General features: G+C 53.3%; 1 protein-coding gene across 1 annotated transcript in view; it reads left to right on the top strand.

Moving 5' to 3' along the window:
* The first annotated feature begins 2129 nt into the window (after window positions 1-2129).
* MMD2 (monocyte to macrophage differentiation associated 2) overlaps window positions 2130-18104 on the top strand; it is a 33907-nt gene continuing 17932 nt past the window's right edge. Inside the window, 1 exon segment of the mRNA XM_032328090.1 lies at window positions 2130-2861. Within this exon segment, the coding sequence (XP_032183981.1) occupies window positions 2815-2861 (47 nt within the window). The 5' untranslated portion in view covers window positions 2130-2814.

Here is an 18104-nt window from a genome sequence, read left to right as displayed (position 1 = left end):
GATGGGGCGGGTTTTGGCCACCTGGTTGTGGGTCCGATCTCTTAGGTGACCGTGAGCTGTCACTGTGGGAAGGGCTGCAGTTTGCATCTGGAGACAAGGGGACAGGCACCCCCTCCCAGGAGTGGTGATGGACAGGCCCGGCGACAAGGCTGGGGGAGCCCGAACCCACACAGTGAGCAGGAGGTAGGCTTGCACCAAACAGACGGCTGGCCACAGTGACGTGGGCACAGGTGAACTTCTGCCATGGGGGGAAAGGACAGAGCCGGGGAGGTGGGAGTGGGGCAGCGGGGATCCCGGAGGGCTCCAGGGTCAGGAGCCCAAGGCCTGGCCGGTGGCTGCTACCACCCCTGGCACCCACCCCATCTCCTTCATGCACAGTCTAACCCTGACTCCCCCGAGGGAGTCAGGCCTTCAGTTGCCATAACAACTGGATCCCAGCAGTAAAAATAGTAACATTTCTTATTCAACTTTTTTTTTGCTCTTTGAGAAAAAGAAAATCCAGTTTGAGGTTTGTGTTTCCCTTCAGGGGTCTCCTCTGGGGCCCCACTGAGCCCACTGCCAAGACCTAGGGAAGGTCGACCACAGGCTGGGGCCGGGAGGAGGCCAGCGGGCCAGCAGCCTGCGGAGCTCTGGTCCCACACCTGTGGCTTCCCTCTGCTTCTGGATGGCTGCGCTCAATGATGATCGATGCCCCGGGCTTGCCCTGGACTCCCCGGGGAAGAGGGGGCCACAGGGAGGTCAGACCCCTGGGGCTTTCACTTCTATAAAGTCAGCAGGGACCTTTTTGGAATTGAAGTTGAGGGCAGAAGAGGAGGTATGCCTGGCACCTGGGGACAGGTGTGTCCCAGTAGGACTGACAATAAGGCCTGGGTCGGGGGGTCCCAACAATGGTGAGGGAGGTTAGGGTCAGGGAAGAAGCCATGAAATGCAGGTTCAGAGCTCCGATCCTGGACAGGTCCTCTGGCTGTGTGACCTTGGGAGGGTCCCCTGGTCCCTCTCAGTCTCTTTCCCTCCTCCATTGAGAGGACAGGAGGTGTTGGTCCCTGTACCCATGAGCCTCTCCCAAAATGTAAAGAGACAACTGAAACAAGTTTCCTGAACGTGACTTATTCTCTCCTGGCATCGAGTACTCTGGACGGAATGTCTTTTCTGTTTCATTTCCAACAGCTGCTCGTCGCCGGCTGGCTGACTCCCTGATCTTCTAGAACCACGCTGCCCCCTAGGACTTTCTGCGGTGTTGGGAATGGTCCGACAGGCCAGCCACGGATCACATGTAGCTCGTGAGTGAGTACTTGAAATGTGGCTTGTGTGACCCAAGAGCTGCATTTCAAATTGCATTTCATTTTGTTTAACGTAGAAATAACCAGACACAGGAGGCTGGTGGCTTTCATGCTGGAGGTCGCCGCTCTGGGAGGTCCAGATGAAAGTTCAAAACCTGCAGCTCGCTCTGAGGAACTTTCCAGTTCACCTGGAACCTTGACCTCAAGTCCACCTGGCCAAAACCCAAATCGTATCTTCCCTCAACTCCCTGCTGCTCCTCCCTTGGTGTCCTCCCCCTCTCTCCACACCCACAAATGTCATCAGTACTCACCCAGCAGGGCCAGCCAGAAGCCCAGGGGTCACCCTTCACTTCTAATCCATTTGACCTCCTAAACATCCCCAGACCCCTTTTCTGGTCCCTGTCTCCAGCCCTCCCTCTCCCCACAGCCTTGTCCTCTTGTCCACACTAATCCTGGGTGTCTCTGTGCCCAGCATACGGGAGTGCAGAAATGAATTCCATAGGGTGGCTTTGCCCTGGGTGGGATTATTTCCTGAATGTGTACTAGGATCTCAAAGAAAGCCTTGTTATTTAAAATCGCAGGGAGCTGGGGTTTGGGAACCCAAGGGAAGAGAGAGGAGTGGGGAAGGAGGTGCCTGCCTTTCAGTTTAGACACCTGTCTTTCCATGGTGAAGGCTCTTCTGCTTCCTTCAGTCCCCAAAATTGTCATCCACTCCTGTTGGTGGTTTCCCACAGCCTATAACCCGAACCAAGGTCTCCTAAAGGAGAGAACTGCATTTCGTATAAGATGGGGAGTGGGTGTGTGGGCAGATCGTGGGTACGCTGCGATCCGACACTAAAATGCGCGTGCCCCTGTCTGGGGGTCGTGAGGGTTCCTAGAGTCACAGTCTCTGGGAGTGGAGAGGTTCCGCCAGACTGCGGCCATTCCCGGGCGGATCCCCTGGGCCGTCGCGCCTCGCAGGCGCTCATAAGCAGCAGGCGCTGGCCTTGGGGGAAGCGCCAGCTACAAGTCCACTCCCCCGGCCGGCCACGCCGGGGGCCTGGACGCCTGGCGCGCCAGCAGTGTCCGCTCCCTTTCCAGCCCAGTCCCGGCCGAGGACAGCAGGGCTCCGTCTAGCAGGCCGTGACCTCGCTCTGGAAACTACCGGGGGAGGGCACACCCGGAGAGGGAGGGAAGGGGCTCCAAGGGGAAGCCCCCATCCCTCCCTATCGCCCCTCTTCCTCCCCTAGCCAGCCAGGGCAGGAGGGGTCTGCGGGGCTCCGGGAGGGGGCCGCGGCCGAGGGGACTAAGGCGATTGGCCCGGAGCCCCCCCGCCGGCTCCGCCCCCGCCCCATCTGCTAGGGATTTGGCGTCGGCGTCTCGGGCTCCGGCTTGGCTCGGCTCCAGCTCGGGCTCCGCGCGCCCCCCGGCCGGCCCCCGCCCCGCGCCCGCCTACCTGCTGCTCCCGCGCCCCGCGCCTCCCTCCCTGCCTCCCGCGCTCCCTCCTCGCGCCGGTTGTCGGAGCCTCGGGCTGGGTGCTGATGGAACCGCCGCGATGTTCGCTCCCCGGCTCTTGGATTTCCAGAAGACGAAGTACGCGAGGTGAGGTTTGGGGGCGCGCGGGGAGAAGGGGAGGAGAGGGGGCGTGCGGGGAGGGGCGCGCGGGGAAGGGAACGCGCGCGGGAGGGGGACGCGTGGGGAGCGGACCGCACGGGGAAGGGCGCGCGGGGAGAAGGGGAGGGGAGGGGGCGAGCCGGGAAGGGGACGCGCGCGGGAGGGGGAACGCGCGGGGAGGGGGCGCTCGGGGAGCGGACCGCACGGGGAGGGGCGCGCGGGGAAGGGGACGCGCGCGCGCGAGGTCGGAGGGGGGGCGCCGGAAGGGGATGCGCGGGGAGGGGGCGCGCGGGGAGGGGCGGCCGAGGCTCTCTCCCGGCCCCGCGCCGCCGGCCTCGCTCCCCCCGCCGCTTGGAGAATTCGAGTTGACAAATGGACCCCAGCTTCGGCCGGAAGAAACCAGCAAGGAGACTTGGCGGTCTTTGTGAGAGTCTCGCCGCCCAGCTTTGCGCCGCGGAGCCGGAGGAGCGCGGGTTCCCAGCTCCTGCTCTCCTGGCGGCGAGCCCCGAGGCGAGTCGCTTCATCTCCCAGAACCTCAATTTCCAGGTCTGCAAAACGGGGATAATGAACGTCCCCGTCCCTGGGCACCCCGTGAGGCACTTTGCGTGGCTCCCAGAGCAGAGTAATCGCTCAGTTTTATCCGGTGTTTCTGTTAATGAGAAACGGTGTTGGCACGCCCCAGCGGGGTTCCCCCAGTACCCCCTACACTGCCCTTTCCCTCACCGCGCCCCCACTCCTCCCCCCCCCCCAGCCTTCACCGCCCCCATGACAACTGGAGGAATGAGTTTAAAGCTCTTTTTAGGTGGGGAAACTGAGGCTTAAAACCCAGGGAGAGCTGCTTGTCCATCTTGGCATTTTCACAGCCCTGAGGCTCAGTTTCTCCTAAAATGGTGATGGCAGATACTCCGCCCTCCCCCCCCCCCCGCCCCGCTGGACTGCGGAGTGGAAGCCAAGCCCCCCCTTGCACTGATTACAAGTTAAATGGGGGAGGTTCATAACCATTAAGTTTCTCTGAGATTTTGGGGGGTCTGCTTGCCTGAAAGCTGGCAGGAAAACCCTTCCTGGAAGTAGCCCTCAGCCCCTAGAGGTCTTGAGGGAGGACAAGCTGTTTCAGGAGTGTGGGCGTTTGCCTGTGCTTGGGCACCCAGGGGGGGCACCCAGCCTGCTCTGCTGACTTTTTGCCCTCCCCCTTGGGTCTGCTGCTTCTGGGTGGGGTAGGCAGGGGGTGAATTTGAGACAGAGTGGCATCTTTTTTTTTTTTTTTTTTTTTAAGATCCCATTTATTTATTTGACAGAGAAAGACCACAAGTAGGCAGAGAGGCAGCCAGTTAGAGAGAGAGAAACAGGCTCCCTGCTGGGCAAAGAGCCTAATATGGGGCTCTATCCCAGGACCCTGAGATCACGACCAGAGTCGAAGGCAGAGGCTTTAACCCGCTGAGCCACCCAGGCGCCCCAGAGTGGCATAATTTTTGATATCCACATCTATGTGGCTCATTGTCTCCTGACAATTGCTGAGGGTCCCTGTCCCCAGGAGGTCTCCACACGTTCTGGTCAGATGGCAGAGCTTGATCAGAGATGTCCAGGCTGAGCATGGCATGGGTAGGGGGGAGGCTGTGCATGTCTTCTTCGTGAGGTTGGGGAGTCCCACTGGAAGGGGGCACATGGGGAAGTTCTTGTGGGTTTTCATTTGGCTGGAAGGTGGGAGGGACTGGCTGCCCCAATCCATGGAATCCTCTCTGATATGGGCACTTGGATTTTCAAAGGCTTGTTCTCAACGGTCCTGTATGCTATTCTGAGGTAGAAGTTGGTAGAGGGTTCGCTGGAAGGAAAGGGAAGATTCCAGGACTTGAGGCCGCAGGTGCAAACAGGCGCAGAATGAGCTCTGAAGCCTGTACCATGGTACCATGGGCCTTCGCCTGTCCTGCATCTGCTGTGTGGTTTCGGGTCAGTGTCTCAACCTCTCTGGATCTCCGCTGGTTGATTTGTAAGGACAGGAGGGTTGTTCTGAATGAGCTGTAGATTTGGACTCTGGTGCTGCCCTCCCTGGCTGGGTTAGAGCTCTCCAGCTGTGCCAGGGGCTGGACCAGGAGCTTTTTCGGTTCTATTCTATGGGTGACAAGTCCAGGGAGGAAGTAGAGGACATCGATTAGAACTATTTCTGTTCCCTTCCTTGTGGCATGGCCCTTACCCTGGCACAGCCCACAAGTTAGGTTCTTAATAAAGGCTTCCTGATTGAGTGACTTTAATAGTATGAGCTAGCGTCATCCAGTAGAAATGTCACACCAGCCACATGCGTAATTGTACGTTTTTTAGTAGCCATTCAATTTAGTGTGACTGATTTTCTAAGGCAAAAAACAGTGAAATTACTTAAAGAATGTATTGTAATTGATCCTTAATATGCAAAATGTTGCATTTCAACATATCAATATGAATGGATCATTCATGAGATACTTAACATTCTCTTTCATTTCATTCTCTCAGCAAGTCTTTGAGATCTATTTGTGTATTTTATACTCATGGCCCATCTCGGTTTGGACTAGCTCTTTTTCAAGTGCTCAAGAGCCCGACGTGCCCGGCGGCTGCCGTGTTCAATAGCACAGGAATATCCTCCAGGACGAGAGATGTGCGTTTGTTTCATTTAGTTCGGGCTGCTGTAAGGAAGCACCGTAGACTGATGGCTTATAAACAATAGAAAATGATTTCTCGTAGTTCTGGAGGCTGGAGGTCTGAGATCAGGGTGCTGGCATGATTGGGTCCTGGCGAGGGCCATCTTTTGGGTTACGGACTACAGACTTCTCGTTGTATCTTCATGTGGCAGAAAGAGAAGGAGCCGCTCTCTGGCCTCTTAGAAGGGCACTAATCTCATTCATGAGGGCCCCATCCCCTTGAACTAATTATGTCCTACATGTCCCACCTCCAGATGCCATCACACTGGAAATTAGATTTCAGCGTAAGAATTTTTTTTGTGTGTGGGGGCGCCTGGGTGGCTCAGTGGGTTAAGCCTCTGCCTTCGACTCAGGTCATGATCTCAGGGTCCTGGGATCGAGCCCCACATCAGGCTCTCTGCTCAGCAGGGAGCCTGCTTCCCCCCTCTCTGCCTCTCTGTTTCTTGTGATCTCACTCTCTGTCAAATAAAATCTCTTAAAAAAAAAAAAAAGAATTTTTTGTGGGGAGGAGGGAGAACACAACCACTCAGCCCTTGACCTTGTTCCGAGTTAAATGCTGTATGATACTGTAAAAGATGTTTTTTCTTGTTGAGCCTCTGTTTTTCATTGGGTGGTTGGACCAGCTCATCTTTCAGGTTCTGACCGGAACCCTTGAATGGTCTGCCTAGATCAAGAAATACATTTATTATGAAGCTATAGGAATTAAAGACTGTAGTGTTGGTGCAGGGCTAGGCAGATTGGCCAGTGGAACAGAATAAAGAGGGCAGAAACAGATTCATGTCTATAAAGACATTGGTTTTTGAGAAAGGTAGTATTGCTGATCAGACGAGGCAAGCCTCGTCCATTGAATAAACGGTACTGAGACAATTCGTTATCCAGACAGAAACAGTGAAACTGGAGCCCTACCGCATTTCTGGATGGATTAAAAATCTTAGAAGTGAAATTTTTAAAAAATGAAAACTTTTAGAAAATAGGAAAGACTATCTTTTGGATTTCGTGTTAGGTAAAGATTTCTGAAGGCACAAAAAGTTAAGTTCATTACAGGGTAGATGGGTAAACCAGACTGAATTAAGAATTATGGATTTTTAAGAAATATTTTATTTATTTATTTGACAGACAGAGATTTCAAGTAGGCAGAGAGGCAGGCAGAGAAAGAGGAGGAAGCAGGCTCCCTGCGGAGCAGAGAGCCTGATGTGGGGCTTGATCCCAGGACCCTGGGATCATGACCTGAGCCGAAGGCAGAGGCTTTAACCCACTGAGCCACCCAGGCACCCCAAGAATTATGGATTTCTAGTCACTGAAAAATGCCATGAAGGAAGTAAATTTGAAGGATATATTTGCAGCACATTTACCCACCAAGATAATTAACGTCCAGAACATGTAAACAACTACAATGAGAAAAAGACAAACAAGAGGACACAAAGTGTAAAAAGACCGATTGTTTTGCAAAAGCTGCTCGTTTTTCGTTGGGGATCTTCCCTGGAGGAACCTGTGCACACGTGCGTCACTGGAAACGGACAAGAATTTTCTCATCAGTGTCGTTCGTGATAAGCAAGACCTGGAGACATCCCAAAGGTCATCGGTAGCATGGTGGATATCCATAAAGACCCTGCAGGAGAGTGACTTTCCCATTCAGTCAGCCGTGTTGATAGATCTCATAGATGTGTTGAGTGATAGCAAAACACAAAGGAAGGTATGAATCCCATCATTCAATGCTTAAAAACACACAAACCAACTGTCGTTTAGGAATGCAGAGGAAGGAAGGTACGTGGAAAGCAAGAACACGATTATTGCAAAATCAGCTCAGTGGTTACCTCTAGGGGAGGGGAGAATACACAGGGTGCTTCTGGGTCCTGGCAGTGTTCTAATTCTTGACTTGGGAAGAAAACCAAGCTGGATTCTCCGTGTCCTACAAGACAGTTCCCATTCCCAGGGGGAGACTTAGGCATGTGGCCACGCCTTCCTGCAAGGGAGGCTGGGAAGTGTCTCCGCTGTCTGGGCCCATTGTTGCCTCCCTGGGGCCCAGAATAACACCTGTCATCTGAGTAGGTACCAGTTAGATCTGGTGAATGACTAGTGGCTGTGCACCTTTGGGCAAGGAAATTAACCTCTGGGCATTAGCCAACACCTGTGGGTCTCAGTTCCCTGTGATGCTCACTGACTGCCCAGTTTTTAAGGACCAGGTCTTGGGGTGCCCCCAGGAATGGCCCCCATCGCTCTGTTCTTGCTACGGGTTTGAAGTTGCCGCTAAGGCCACATGAAGGTCAGGGCCCAGCTCTTCCCACAGCGGTATCCTTGGGGAGCAGGAGTGGAAGGAGCTTGGAGCTTGTGTTCTGATTCTGCTCATCTCTTTGCTGGGTTCTCTTAAGTAGGCAACTTCGTCACCGAGCCATGGCACCCTTCTTGGACCGTGCACCTTCCTTTCATCATCTCCTTTGGCCCTTAGCTGTTGGGGGCAGAAGTTACTGGTTTTTTTTTTTGTTTGTTTGTTTGTTTGTTTATTTGACAGGCAGAGATCACAAGTAGGCAGAGAGAGAGAGGGGAAGCAGGCTCCCGCCGAGCAGAGAGCCCGATGCGGGGCTCGATCCCAGGACCCTGGGATCATGACCTGAGCCGAAGGCAGAGGCTTTAACCCACTGAGCCACCCAGGCGCCCCAGGAGTTACTGTTTTTTATCCTTACATGGTTTGCCCCTGGTCCCAGAGCACATAGTGAGGTTCACATCTAGACCGTGCTTTCCTTTTCTGCCTCCCACACAGCCATGGGGATCTGGATCCCTACGGTCACCTGTGTTTGTGGCACAGGGCCAGAGCTCGTGCTCTCTGTGTGCGGCCTCCTTCGTTCACCGACAGGCCCGTCCTGAGCATTGATGGGGCCAGAGCAAGTGTCCTGCGGGAAGCCCACACGTCAGCCCAGATGTCTGAATATTTTAAGTTGAAAATCTAGCTAACAGGCTTTTCAACAAAACAGGTTCTGTCCTCTTGGGCAAATATACTTCTATAACGACAAAAATGGAACACTCTGGTAAAGCGTGGCCCTCGGGCGGTTGAAGGCTGGCCGCGGGTGCCTTGGCATTTATGGCTGGACCTGGACGGGCAGTAAGATAGGGGCATGCATAATTTGTTCAGTGCTGTATATTTCATACCGGTTATTTTTCTCTTCATTGCAGAAAAATCATGAATTATGTTATTTCCACTCAAGATTTTCCCTTTAAGTTGGGTTCTAGTAATCATCTAGAGTTGTGTAATCCAGGGCAGTCGCACTAGGCCACCTGTGGCTCTTGATTTATTTATTTATTTATTTAAATTAATTAATTAGAGTCCGCTCCATGCCCAGTATGGAGTGCGACGCTGGGTTTGAACCCACAACCCTGAGATCAAGACTTGAGCTGAGACCAAGAGTCAGACACTTAACCAACTGAACCATCCACGTGGCCCTACCTGTGGTTATTTAAATTCAAATCTAGGGGCGCTTGGATGACTCAGTCAGTTAATAAGCATCTGCCTTGGCTCAGGGCATGATATTGGGGTCTTGGGATCGAGTCCCATATCGTGCTCCCTGCTCAACAGGGAGCCTGTTTCTCCCTCTCCTGCTCCCCCTGCATGTGCTCTCTCTCCCTCTGTCAAATAAATAATATCTTTAAAAAATAAATAAATAAAAATAAAAGATACCCCACAATTATAAAGTAAACCAAATATATAAAAAATCGATACTCTAGAGTATCCAAACTTTTCTTAAATTTGAAAGGCAAAATACAAATGAAGATTAATAAGCATAAAACTTGAAGTCAGAAAGTATTTACGTAAAATAAAGTATGTGTATTTTGTTTATTTAAGTGCTTAAGTACAGCTGAAGTATTTTTATTTTATTTTATTTTATTTTTTTGCAAATGTGATGGAGTCTTCTCTTATGAAAAGGAAACTTCTCACCTCTAGAGCCAAGGTGAAGAGTAGGTATCATGTCTCTGGTGGGCACATCGGGCCCCGATGAGGGCAAGTTCAGGGTTAATACGAATTTATTAATCGTGCATGGTGTTCCTCGGCTGCCATGTGCCCCTGTTGGGAATTCTGGGTCAGGTCCTGAGTATATATGGAGCCTGGAACCATGGGCAGAGTGGGACACGGCGGCGGAGACCGCTGGGCAGTGACTCTCGGGTAGGCACCCGTGCGCCATGTCTCCTGAGAGCAAGGCTTTGATGAATGAGTTAATGGGGCTTCCCTCTGACCTCAGCACTGTGGCTGGCCATGTCCTCCCCGCTATCTGGTGTCACCCACAGACCTCCACAGCACATGGACACGGTCTTTTCTTTCTTAATGTGATAAAGTATACCTAACATTGCATTTACCATCTTAGCCGTTTTTAGGTGTCCTGTTCAGGGGCATAAAAGCTCGTTCACGTCGCTGTGCGTCATCACTCCCACTCGGGTCCCATCACATACCCCCTTCCTGCCTCTCCTCCCCCGGCCCCTGGCACCACCGTCTGCTTTCGGTCTCTGGGACTCCGATGACTCTGGGGATCTCTCGTAAGTAGAGTCATACAGCGTTTGTCCTTTTGTGGCTGGCTTATTTCACTCTGCAGAATGTCCGCAAGGTTCATCCCTTGTGTCTGAGTTTCCTTCCTCTTTAGGGCTGAACAGTACTCCACTGTATGGGTTTGCAGTTGTCTTTGGTCTCAAGGACACGGGACAAGAGAGGTGGAGAAGTCCTCTCCTGGGGCTTGCCTGGGTTAAAGTAGATGGCTGGGGCGATAGCTCGGACTGTTGCCAGTGATGAGCACTGGATCCCCCGTGACCCAGATGCACGAGGATCCTTTAAGTTGGTTTGTGGGTGTTGGTGAGAGCAGGACCCTCTAAGGCCGCTCTGCAGGGTTCTCCATGGATCAGTTACACTGGCGTCACGTAGTGCTTGTCAGAAATGCAGAATCGCGGGCTCCATCCGAGACATATGGAAGCTCATGCTTTAGGGGAGGACTCAGTTTCCCAATAATACCATGTGAGTGATGGCAGAATTGAAATGTTGACAAGCATGCAGGGAAAGATGGGCACAGTTTCTGCTCGAGTGCCCGGGGCTTGGGGGTGGGGGGATTGGTGCTTGAGGGTCAGCCATGTACTCTCAGGCGTAAGTAATAACAGAAAACCTCAACTTGAACTGGCTTAGAGGAGAGAGAAGGAAGGCAGGACAGAGGAAGGGAGGTAGAGAGAGGAGGGAACATCAGAAAAAAGAAATGAGTTTGTGTCCAGAACTGAAAAATTCAGGAGTGTCTGGGTTCAGGTGCAGCTGGATCCAGGGTCTCAAAGAGGACCCGGGCTGTCTCTCTTTGTCTCTGGGCTCTCTTTCCTCTGGGGGCTGCATTGTCTGGACTGCTCGCAGCCTTTGTGGACCCAGAGTTTCTCTTTCCTGGCAGGATCACCACTATCCTGGACTCGAGTGTCTGTGTCCTGGCTTGGATCGCATGGCCACTCCTGAGCCTGTCACCGGGGCCAGGGGGGAAGGGCTATGTCAAGTCTAGATCCTTTGGAGCATGGAGTTTGGGAGTCAGGCATGGCTTGTCAGGGGTGATGGTGTGTGGTTCCACCTGAGCCCAGTGGAGTTAGAGGAGGCAGGTGTGGCCAAAAAGGAAAGAGAGTGCCATCAGATAGGATTGCAGCTTGTTGCATCTGCTGAGGAGGGGGTGGGGGTCAGTGTGTCCTGGGGACAGAGTCTCAGTGTGGGGGGGAATGGAACATTCTGGAGCCCGATAGTGGTGGCGGCTTCTCAACAGGGTGAACGTGCTTGTCACCCCTGAACTGGACCCTGAAAACTGGTTAAGACAGTAAATTCTACACTGAGAATATTTTACCATGATGAAAAAAAGAAGATAAATAAATAAATGAAACCTAGCTGAAAACGGGGACACATGTAGGTCATTTATTAAATGCGAGGGAAAGAGGAGGAAAAAAAAAAAAAAAAGGAATGTGAACATTGATGCAAGGTTATTTCATGAACCTTCCAGATTCCAACTTTGCCACTTTGCCCCATCACTGTCCTGGCTGCCAAGTCCGATTCGGGGTGCCCTGCGCTGTTTCCTTAACCTCATCAAATCCAGAATTCACCCCCCATCTTCTTGTCAGACGTCCATGTTTCCTGGGCCCGAGGTGTCCAGGCCGGGTGTTCTGGAGGCTGTCCCAGTGTGGGGGTCCCTGGGCTCTGTTTGGGGGTCTCGTGGTTAGACTGAGGCTCCATGTTTTTGGTCTCCATGTTTTTGGTGGAAGCGATGCCAGTCCTTCTAGGCGCCTCATAACAGGCAGTGAACCCCAATCGCTTGCTCACGTTGATGTCCTCCAGGTTTTCTGTCTATAAAAGTTATTGTTGGTTTCTGTAATTGGTAGCCTTTGCGGGGAGGGATTACTTTGCGATTGTGTAAATACTCCAGTCCTCACCTGATGAAAACTTTCATTCATAAAAGCAGAGAGAAGAATGAACCCCCGACGCCCTGTAGCCTGAACTTGACGGTTACCGACGTTTTGCCAAAGTTGCTTCATCTTTCTTCTCTCTGCCACCATATTGGAGGACAAATCCCGGAGGGTCTGATTTCAGTGCACATCTCTAGCTGGTGAGGACAGGTTTTCCCTAATCTGTGAGCATTGGCAATAATTCCCTTGTGCTACTGACATGCTTGAATTGTAACTTGTACTTAGTTTTAGAGAAGGCTTATTGCTGTGTTAGCTAGCATACCTGTTGAGGCTAGATCAGGTTCAGGATCACGTTCTTGGCCAGAAAGGCAAGACACTTCACCGTGCGTCTCTCTGGGGGGGAGGGGCGTGTTAGACATCTGACTGCCCCATTTCCGTTGATGCCAAGATTGATCTTGGGGTTCCTTGGCTCCTTTTGAATATCCAGCTGCTCAGCACCGTGCCCCCCAACTTCTCTGCACTTAGTGTACCCAAGTGGTGGGATCTTCATTATTCATCCAAGAGAAAACCATGGTTCATTTCTTGGCAAGAAAGGCCTCCGGAAGACAGAATGAATGGGTCTGTTTGTAGAGTAGATATTCTAAGATTGTGAGTGTGTGTGTGTGTACATGTGTGTGTATGTGTGCCTTTGGTCCCAGAGAGGTGTAGATCTCCTAGCGGGCAGCCTCCGTGCTCAGGGATGGGTGCCTGAATCTTGGTCATAGGTAATGGAGCTGGCTGGAAATCCAGCTTCTGCATATCCCCCGCTCTCTGCTTCGGAGTTCCTGTGATTCTGCCTGTCCCGGGAGGGCGCGCTGGACCGTTGGCCGTCGGTGACACTAGGTTGACAGGGCTAGTCGTTCCAGGGACTGTCACTATGAAAGGGATGTTTTCCATGAGCTCTCACGGGGGATGTTCTGGATTGTAGTCCCATCGTGGTAGCAGGGAGGGGAAGACCGCCGAGATGGGGATGGCTCAGGGAGGCCAGGGCGGCCTCGTCTGCGGGAGGCTGCAGGCCACGCGTTTTGGTGGCAGAGCCAGAGTCATGGTCCCCGAGAAGCCCTTGCATCCCTAAGTCAGGGTCTGGCTGTACTCTGCTGGCCGCCTTTATGAGCCTCATTTCCTCTTTGGAAAAATGGGCTAGGAAGCATCGCCGCCCTCCCCCGCCCCGCAAGCTCCGAGGGCTTTGGAGGGGAGCTGAGGAGTGACTTCAGATTCATTTCAGGCTCTGCCCCAGGGAAAGCGTCAGTGAACCGAGCAGGTGTAGGTCCCAGGCTCAGGCAGCTGTCGCCCGGAGGAGCCAGGGGGTGGGGTGTGAGCGAGCCTTGCGAACCGTGGTGTGCTGTACAAACAAGCCTTCTGGTGTCACAGCCGCATCCCCAGATGGGACTGGACGCACCGAGAAGTGATGGTGCTTGCTTGCCCGGGGGCCTTGTGGCTGGTGTCCTGAGAGGCCGACTCTTAGTCACAGATAAGCCGCCTGAGTTTGGGTCTCCCCAGCAGCAGACCCCAAGACATGGACCCAAAGGCAAGCAGCGAGTGTGAGAGGCGATCCCAAGGCACATCAAGAGAGTGGGGAATGAGCCCAGGGAAGGGCACGCAGCCGCCAAGGGGTTTGTTAAGAAGCAAGCTGGTTCTGCTTGGGAGACCGTGTGGAGCATGCGTCGGATGCTCCCCACTGGGCACAGAGGCCTGGCACCCTCCTCGGCTCACTGTGTCCCTGGCAGAGACCGAGTGCCACAGGCAGTAAACCATTGCGCGCTTGGGTGGGGGGGTGGGCTTGCCTCTGCTCTTGTTGCAAGGACTGTGGAAGGCCCCCCGCCCAACCTAGGATTTCTGGTTCAAAAGGTCTCTCACTTGCTGTCTTCCAGCAACTTCGGTGAGGCAGGGGACAGGGGTGGTCCCTGCTTCAGAGATGGGGACTCTCATTATCCCAGAGGGGAGGACATTCCCCAGGGAGCCGCAGGGAGGGTAAGGCGCTGGGGCTGGGGTCTGTCCAGGTCTGTACGGCCAGTCCTTCCAGGTACACACCTCCAGGTGCTGTCCACATGGAATGCCCTGAGGCCTGTGTTCCCTCCTACAGATGGTGACAGAGATCCCCTGTCCCCTTATCACCCCTTCCTCAGTTTCCCCTTCCTGTTCCCACTCGCCTTCCCCGGGGATTTTGATCTTGAGACCACTGTGGGGAGGCACCGGCCCAAAAACTCTCTCCCAAAGCCTGAGCCAAAATGCTGTCTGCACCCAGGAGGAGCCTGCATTCATGAATGGACACAAAGAAGCATCCTGGGGCCAAGCTGGAGAAGGGGAGGCTCTCAGGGCCCAGGGCCAGCTTGGCCCTGGGCTGCCCTGGCCTCTGTGGGACAGACAGACAGACCCCCTTTTGTGTGGAAGCCTGGACGCATCTCTTTAGTCCTCTGTCCTGGGATCCCAGGGCTGCCCGCTGCCAGGCACAGCCCCGTCCGGAAGGGCCGGCCGCTCTAGTTTTCCTGGGAGAGGAAGGCGGCTTCTCTCTGGGGGCTACAGCCCTGGGCCCGGGCTGGGAGGAGAGGGAGAAACTGCAGCAGCTCCGAGGCTGGACCTGACAAGAGGGGCGGTGAGCCGCTGGGATGTGCTGGGGGGGGTCCAGGCGGTGGGGACCCGGCAGGTCAGCCACCCTCGGCCCTGCCTGGGGCAGAAATGGTTTAAAAAGCAATCCTCCACCCCTCTTTTTAAAAAATATTTTATTTTTAAGTAATCTCTACACCTAGTGTAGGGCTTGAACCCACAACCCTGAGGTCAGGTATTCCATGCTTCACCCACTGAGCCAGCCAGGCACCCCGAAAAGCATTCCTTTTCAGACTCCACCCAGACCTAGCCCTCGGGAGCGTGGGGCTGCTCTGTGGGCTTCTGCGGGATGATAACCTACAGGAGAGCCTGCCTTTCGCTTCTAGTTCGAACCCCAGACCCGCTGGGGAATCAGCACCTAGATCAAAGTGTCAAACAGTACCAGACACCCCCCTTAGGCGCGCTTCAGACACTGTCCCCCACTCCCGAGGGTACCCATTGTCCAGGTTTTTATCACCAAAGCCTACTGTGGCTGATTCTTTGAAGTTTCTAGAAATAGAGCCGAAGAGCGGTACCGTGGTCCAGCGCCGTGTCTCAGATGCGCGCCGGCTTCCCTGTGCAGCTGCCGGCCTGTCCACCCAGTCCGCCGTTCCATGGTGTGGCTCCCTCAGTTTCTGTCCCTCCTGCCCTGGATGAGCATTTTTGGGTAGTTTCCAGCATTCTCCTTGCGACCAGCCGCTTCCCTCCCCCAACTCTGATGCGGTCGTTTTGAGAATGCCTGGTCTCGAATACGGATTCCAAATACGGACTTCCGTGTTTAAGATTTTTTTTTGATGAGATTTTAAAAAATTACTGATGTAGTAGATGGACACTGGAACCGGGGAAACAATGAACGCAGAAATATAAGGGAAAAAAAGTAGTGTTTCCCACCCTTCTCTCCGAGGTCTCTCCCCTAGGGTTTCCCATCACATCTTCTGCTTTTCCCGTTCAGCTCCTGGGCCCGTCTCTTAGGTTGCATGACCTTGGACTAACCTCTCATCCTGGCTGGATTGACCCAGACGTCTCGGGAGTCTGTCTGCTCCAAAATTTTTGGAAGGTTTTAAAAGCCGGGACTTTTTTTAACTTGTTATCTCTCAAGTCGTAATGACTTCATAAACACTGAGATGATGGGCGATTCAGGTAGTTGACATGGGCCTTACCTGTTGCATGCCTGCCTGTGCCCTGGGACCAGGAAGATGAAGGTAAATCGGGGACAGGCCCTTGTTTGCAGTTTGGGGGTCAAGACCGACCCTGAAGTACCCACGGCCATGTCGCAGGTGCTATGATAAGCGTTGCAAGGGCAATTGTGGGAGTCCAAAGAAAGGAGCCACTCTCTCTGCCTAGGAATGCCCCAGGAAGAGAAAGAAGGGGTCCATGACAGCAGCGGCTTGTGCAGAGACCTACAGGTGAGAGAGAGCTGTTTACTCTCCAGTCCAGATGGGGGTGTAAGGATCAAGAAAAGCTTTTCAGAGGGGCCTTTGGACCTGGGCTTTGAAGGCTGAATAGGAGTTCTCCAGCTAGAGAGGAGGGGAAGGGATTTTTAGGCAGAAGAAAAGATATGTGGGAGGCCCAGAAACATGGTGACTATGGGCCATGGGGAGGGCTTTTTTGGGGTGGGGAAAATTGTGGGGTCTAAGGCAGGGATAGGAAACAAAAGCAGGTCCCCATGGGACACAGGCTCTTTTTGTTCTTGTTGTGGTCTCGGTTGACCAGGGTTTTGCCCGGGTGTATGAGATCTTTGAGTCTTGGTGTTAGACTTTCTAAGATGGGAGGGACTGACAAAGCTGGGGCTTGGGGGGGGGGACTGGGGATCATGGGTCACTTGTGACCAGGGTTGCTGTGACCACTGGCCAATGAGGCAGTGATTTTAGGAGCTGGGAGAGGGCTCTGTCCCTTCCATTCTTTGCCTCCAGATTCTGCATCCTGGAGAGGATGCCCAGATATGTTATACTATCGTGTAAAAGACTGATGGCAGAACCACAGACAGGGCTGAAAGGGGACGTGAGTGCAGTGCAAAGAATAAAGTCTGAAGGTCTGGGCTCACATCTCAGCGGCACTGCTTCCTAGCTAGTTCAGCGTCTCTGAATCCTTGTGTAAGAGGGCAGTCAGAATCTCGGACCTGCTCACTTTGCAGCAAGGCTCAGGCAGGAGGAGGGAAGGGAAAGCGCTTGCCACTTTAAGCAGGACTGGAACAGGCATCTCCTGGGACTCCGGTGCTATATTAGGCAGAACACTGAGCCTCAACTAAGCATAATTTACTTGAAGGAAACACTTGAATGTGATTTGGTGTTCCTCTTGGAAAACAGATTTTCTGCCATCCATCCTTCCGTCCATTCAGACAACTTTGCGTCTACCTATACACTTCTTTTTCTACCAAGCTGTGTGCCTATCTCTCCTACTCACATACTCACCCACCCATCCATCCATCCATCCATCCATCCATTCGTTCCCCATCTTCCCATTCGTGGATCCATCCACCCAACCTTCCAGACAAAAATCTACTTACCTAGTTACTTGCCTATCAAGCCGCTTGCCTCTCTCCGGTCTACTTACCCACCTTCCCATCCAGCTAGTTCCGAAGCTGGTAACTGGAAATGTATTGGGAAGTATGGTTGTTGTCTTGTGGACAGTGGGAGAGCCAATGCAAACATTTTATAAAGTCACGTTATCTTCTCCTTTTCATGATCAGTTAAAAATGTTCAAATTTGAGATCTGTAATACCGAGGTGCATTGATAATGTCTTTAGGGAGTTATGGGGATAAGGCAACATTTTGCAGCCGCTGAGAAAGCTCTGTCAGCCCTACAAGAGTAGGGGGACATGGGTAGACAGCCTAACTCCAGATGTTGTCCTCTAGGAACTTCCTTTATTCTGGGCAGCTGTGCACTGAGCGCAGGGTCAGTTTCCTGGGGAATGAGTCAGGAATGGTTCTGGAGCTGCAACGCTGGGATCCTGGGACTGGGATTGCCTCCTGACCCCTGCCACAGGCCCAGCTCCCACTCCAGCCTGGCGGGCCCCCCCCCCCCTCCAGCCTCTGAGCACTCCTCCACCTTCCCTCTCCTTTCCTGCTGCCCTTTGGGCTCTAGAAGTTCCCACTGCTGTCTTCTGTGTGACCATCCCATCGTGTCTGTGACATCACCTCCCAGCAGAGGACTGGTCTTCTGTTGTTGCAATCTTTACATCATAAAAGCATTGGCATAGTGACCCTAAGAGAAGTTTCCCCAACTTTTTTTTTTTTTTTAAGATTTTATTTATTCATTTGACACAGAGAGATCACAAGTAGGCAGAGAGGCAGGCAGAGAGAGAGAGAGGAGGAAGCAGGCTCCCCGCGGAGCAGAGAACCCGATGCGGGACTCGATCCCACGACCCTGAGATCATGACCTGAGCCGAAGGCAGTGGCTTAACCCACTGAGCCACCCAGGCGCCCATCCCCAACTTTTGATTCGGAAAGATTTTGAAGGTGTATCAAAAAGTTGCAAGAAGGGGCGCCTGGGTGGCTCAGTGGGTTAAGCCTCTGCCTTCCGCTCAGGTCATGATCTCAGGGTCCTGGGATCC

The sequence above is a fragment of the Mustela erminea genome, chromosome 20, assembly GCF_009829155.1.
Source record: "Mustela erminea isolate mMusErm1 chromosome 20, mMusErm1.Pri, whole genome shotgun sequence".
In the NCBI taxonomy this organism is placed as follows: Eukaryota; Metazoa; Chordata; class Mammalia; order Carnivora; family Mustelidae; genus Mustela; species Mustela erminea.
The sequence above is the reverse complement of the archived record's forward strand: the minus strand, read 5'-3'. Positions and strand labels throughout refer to the sequence as shown.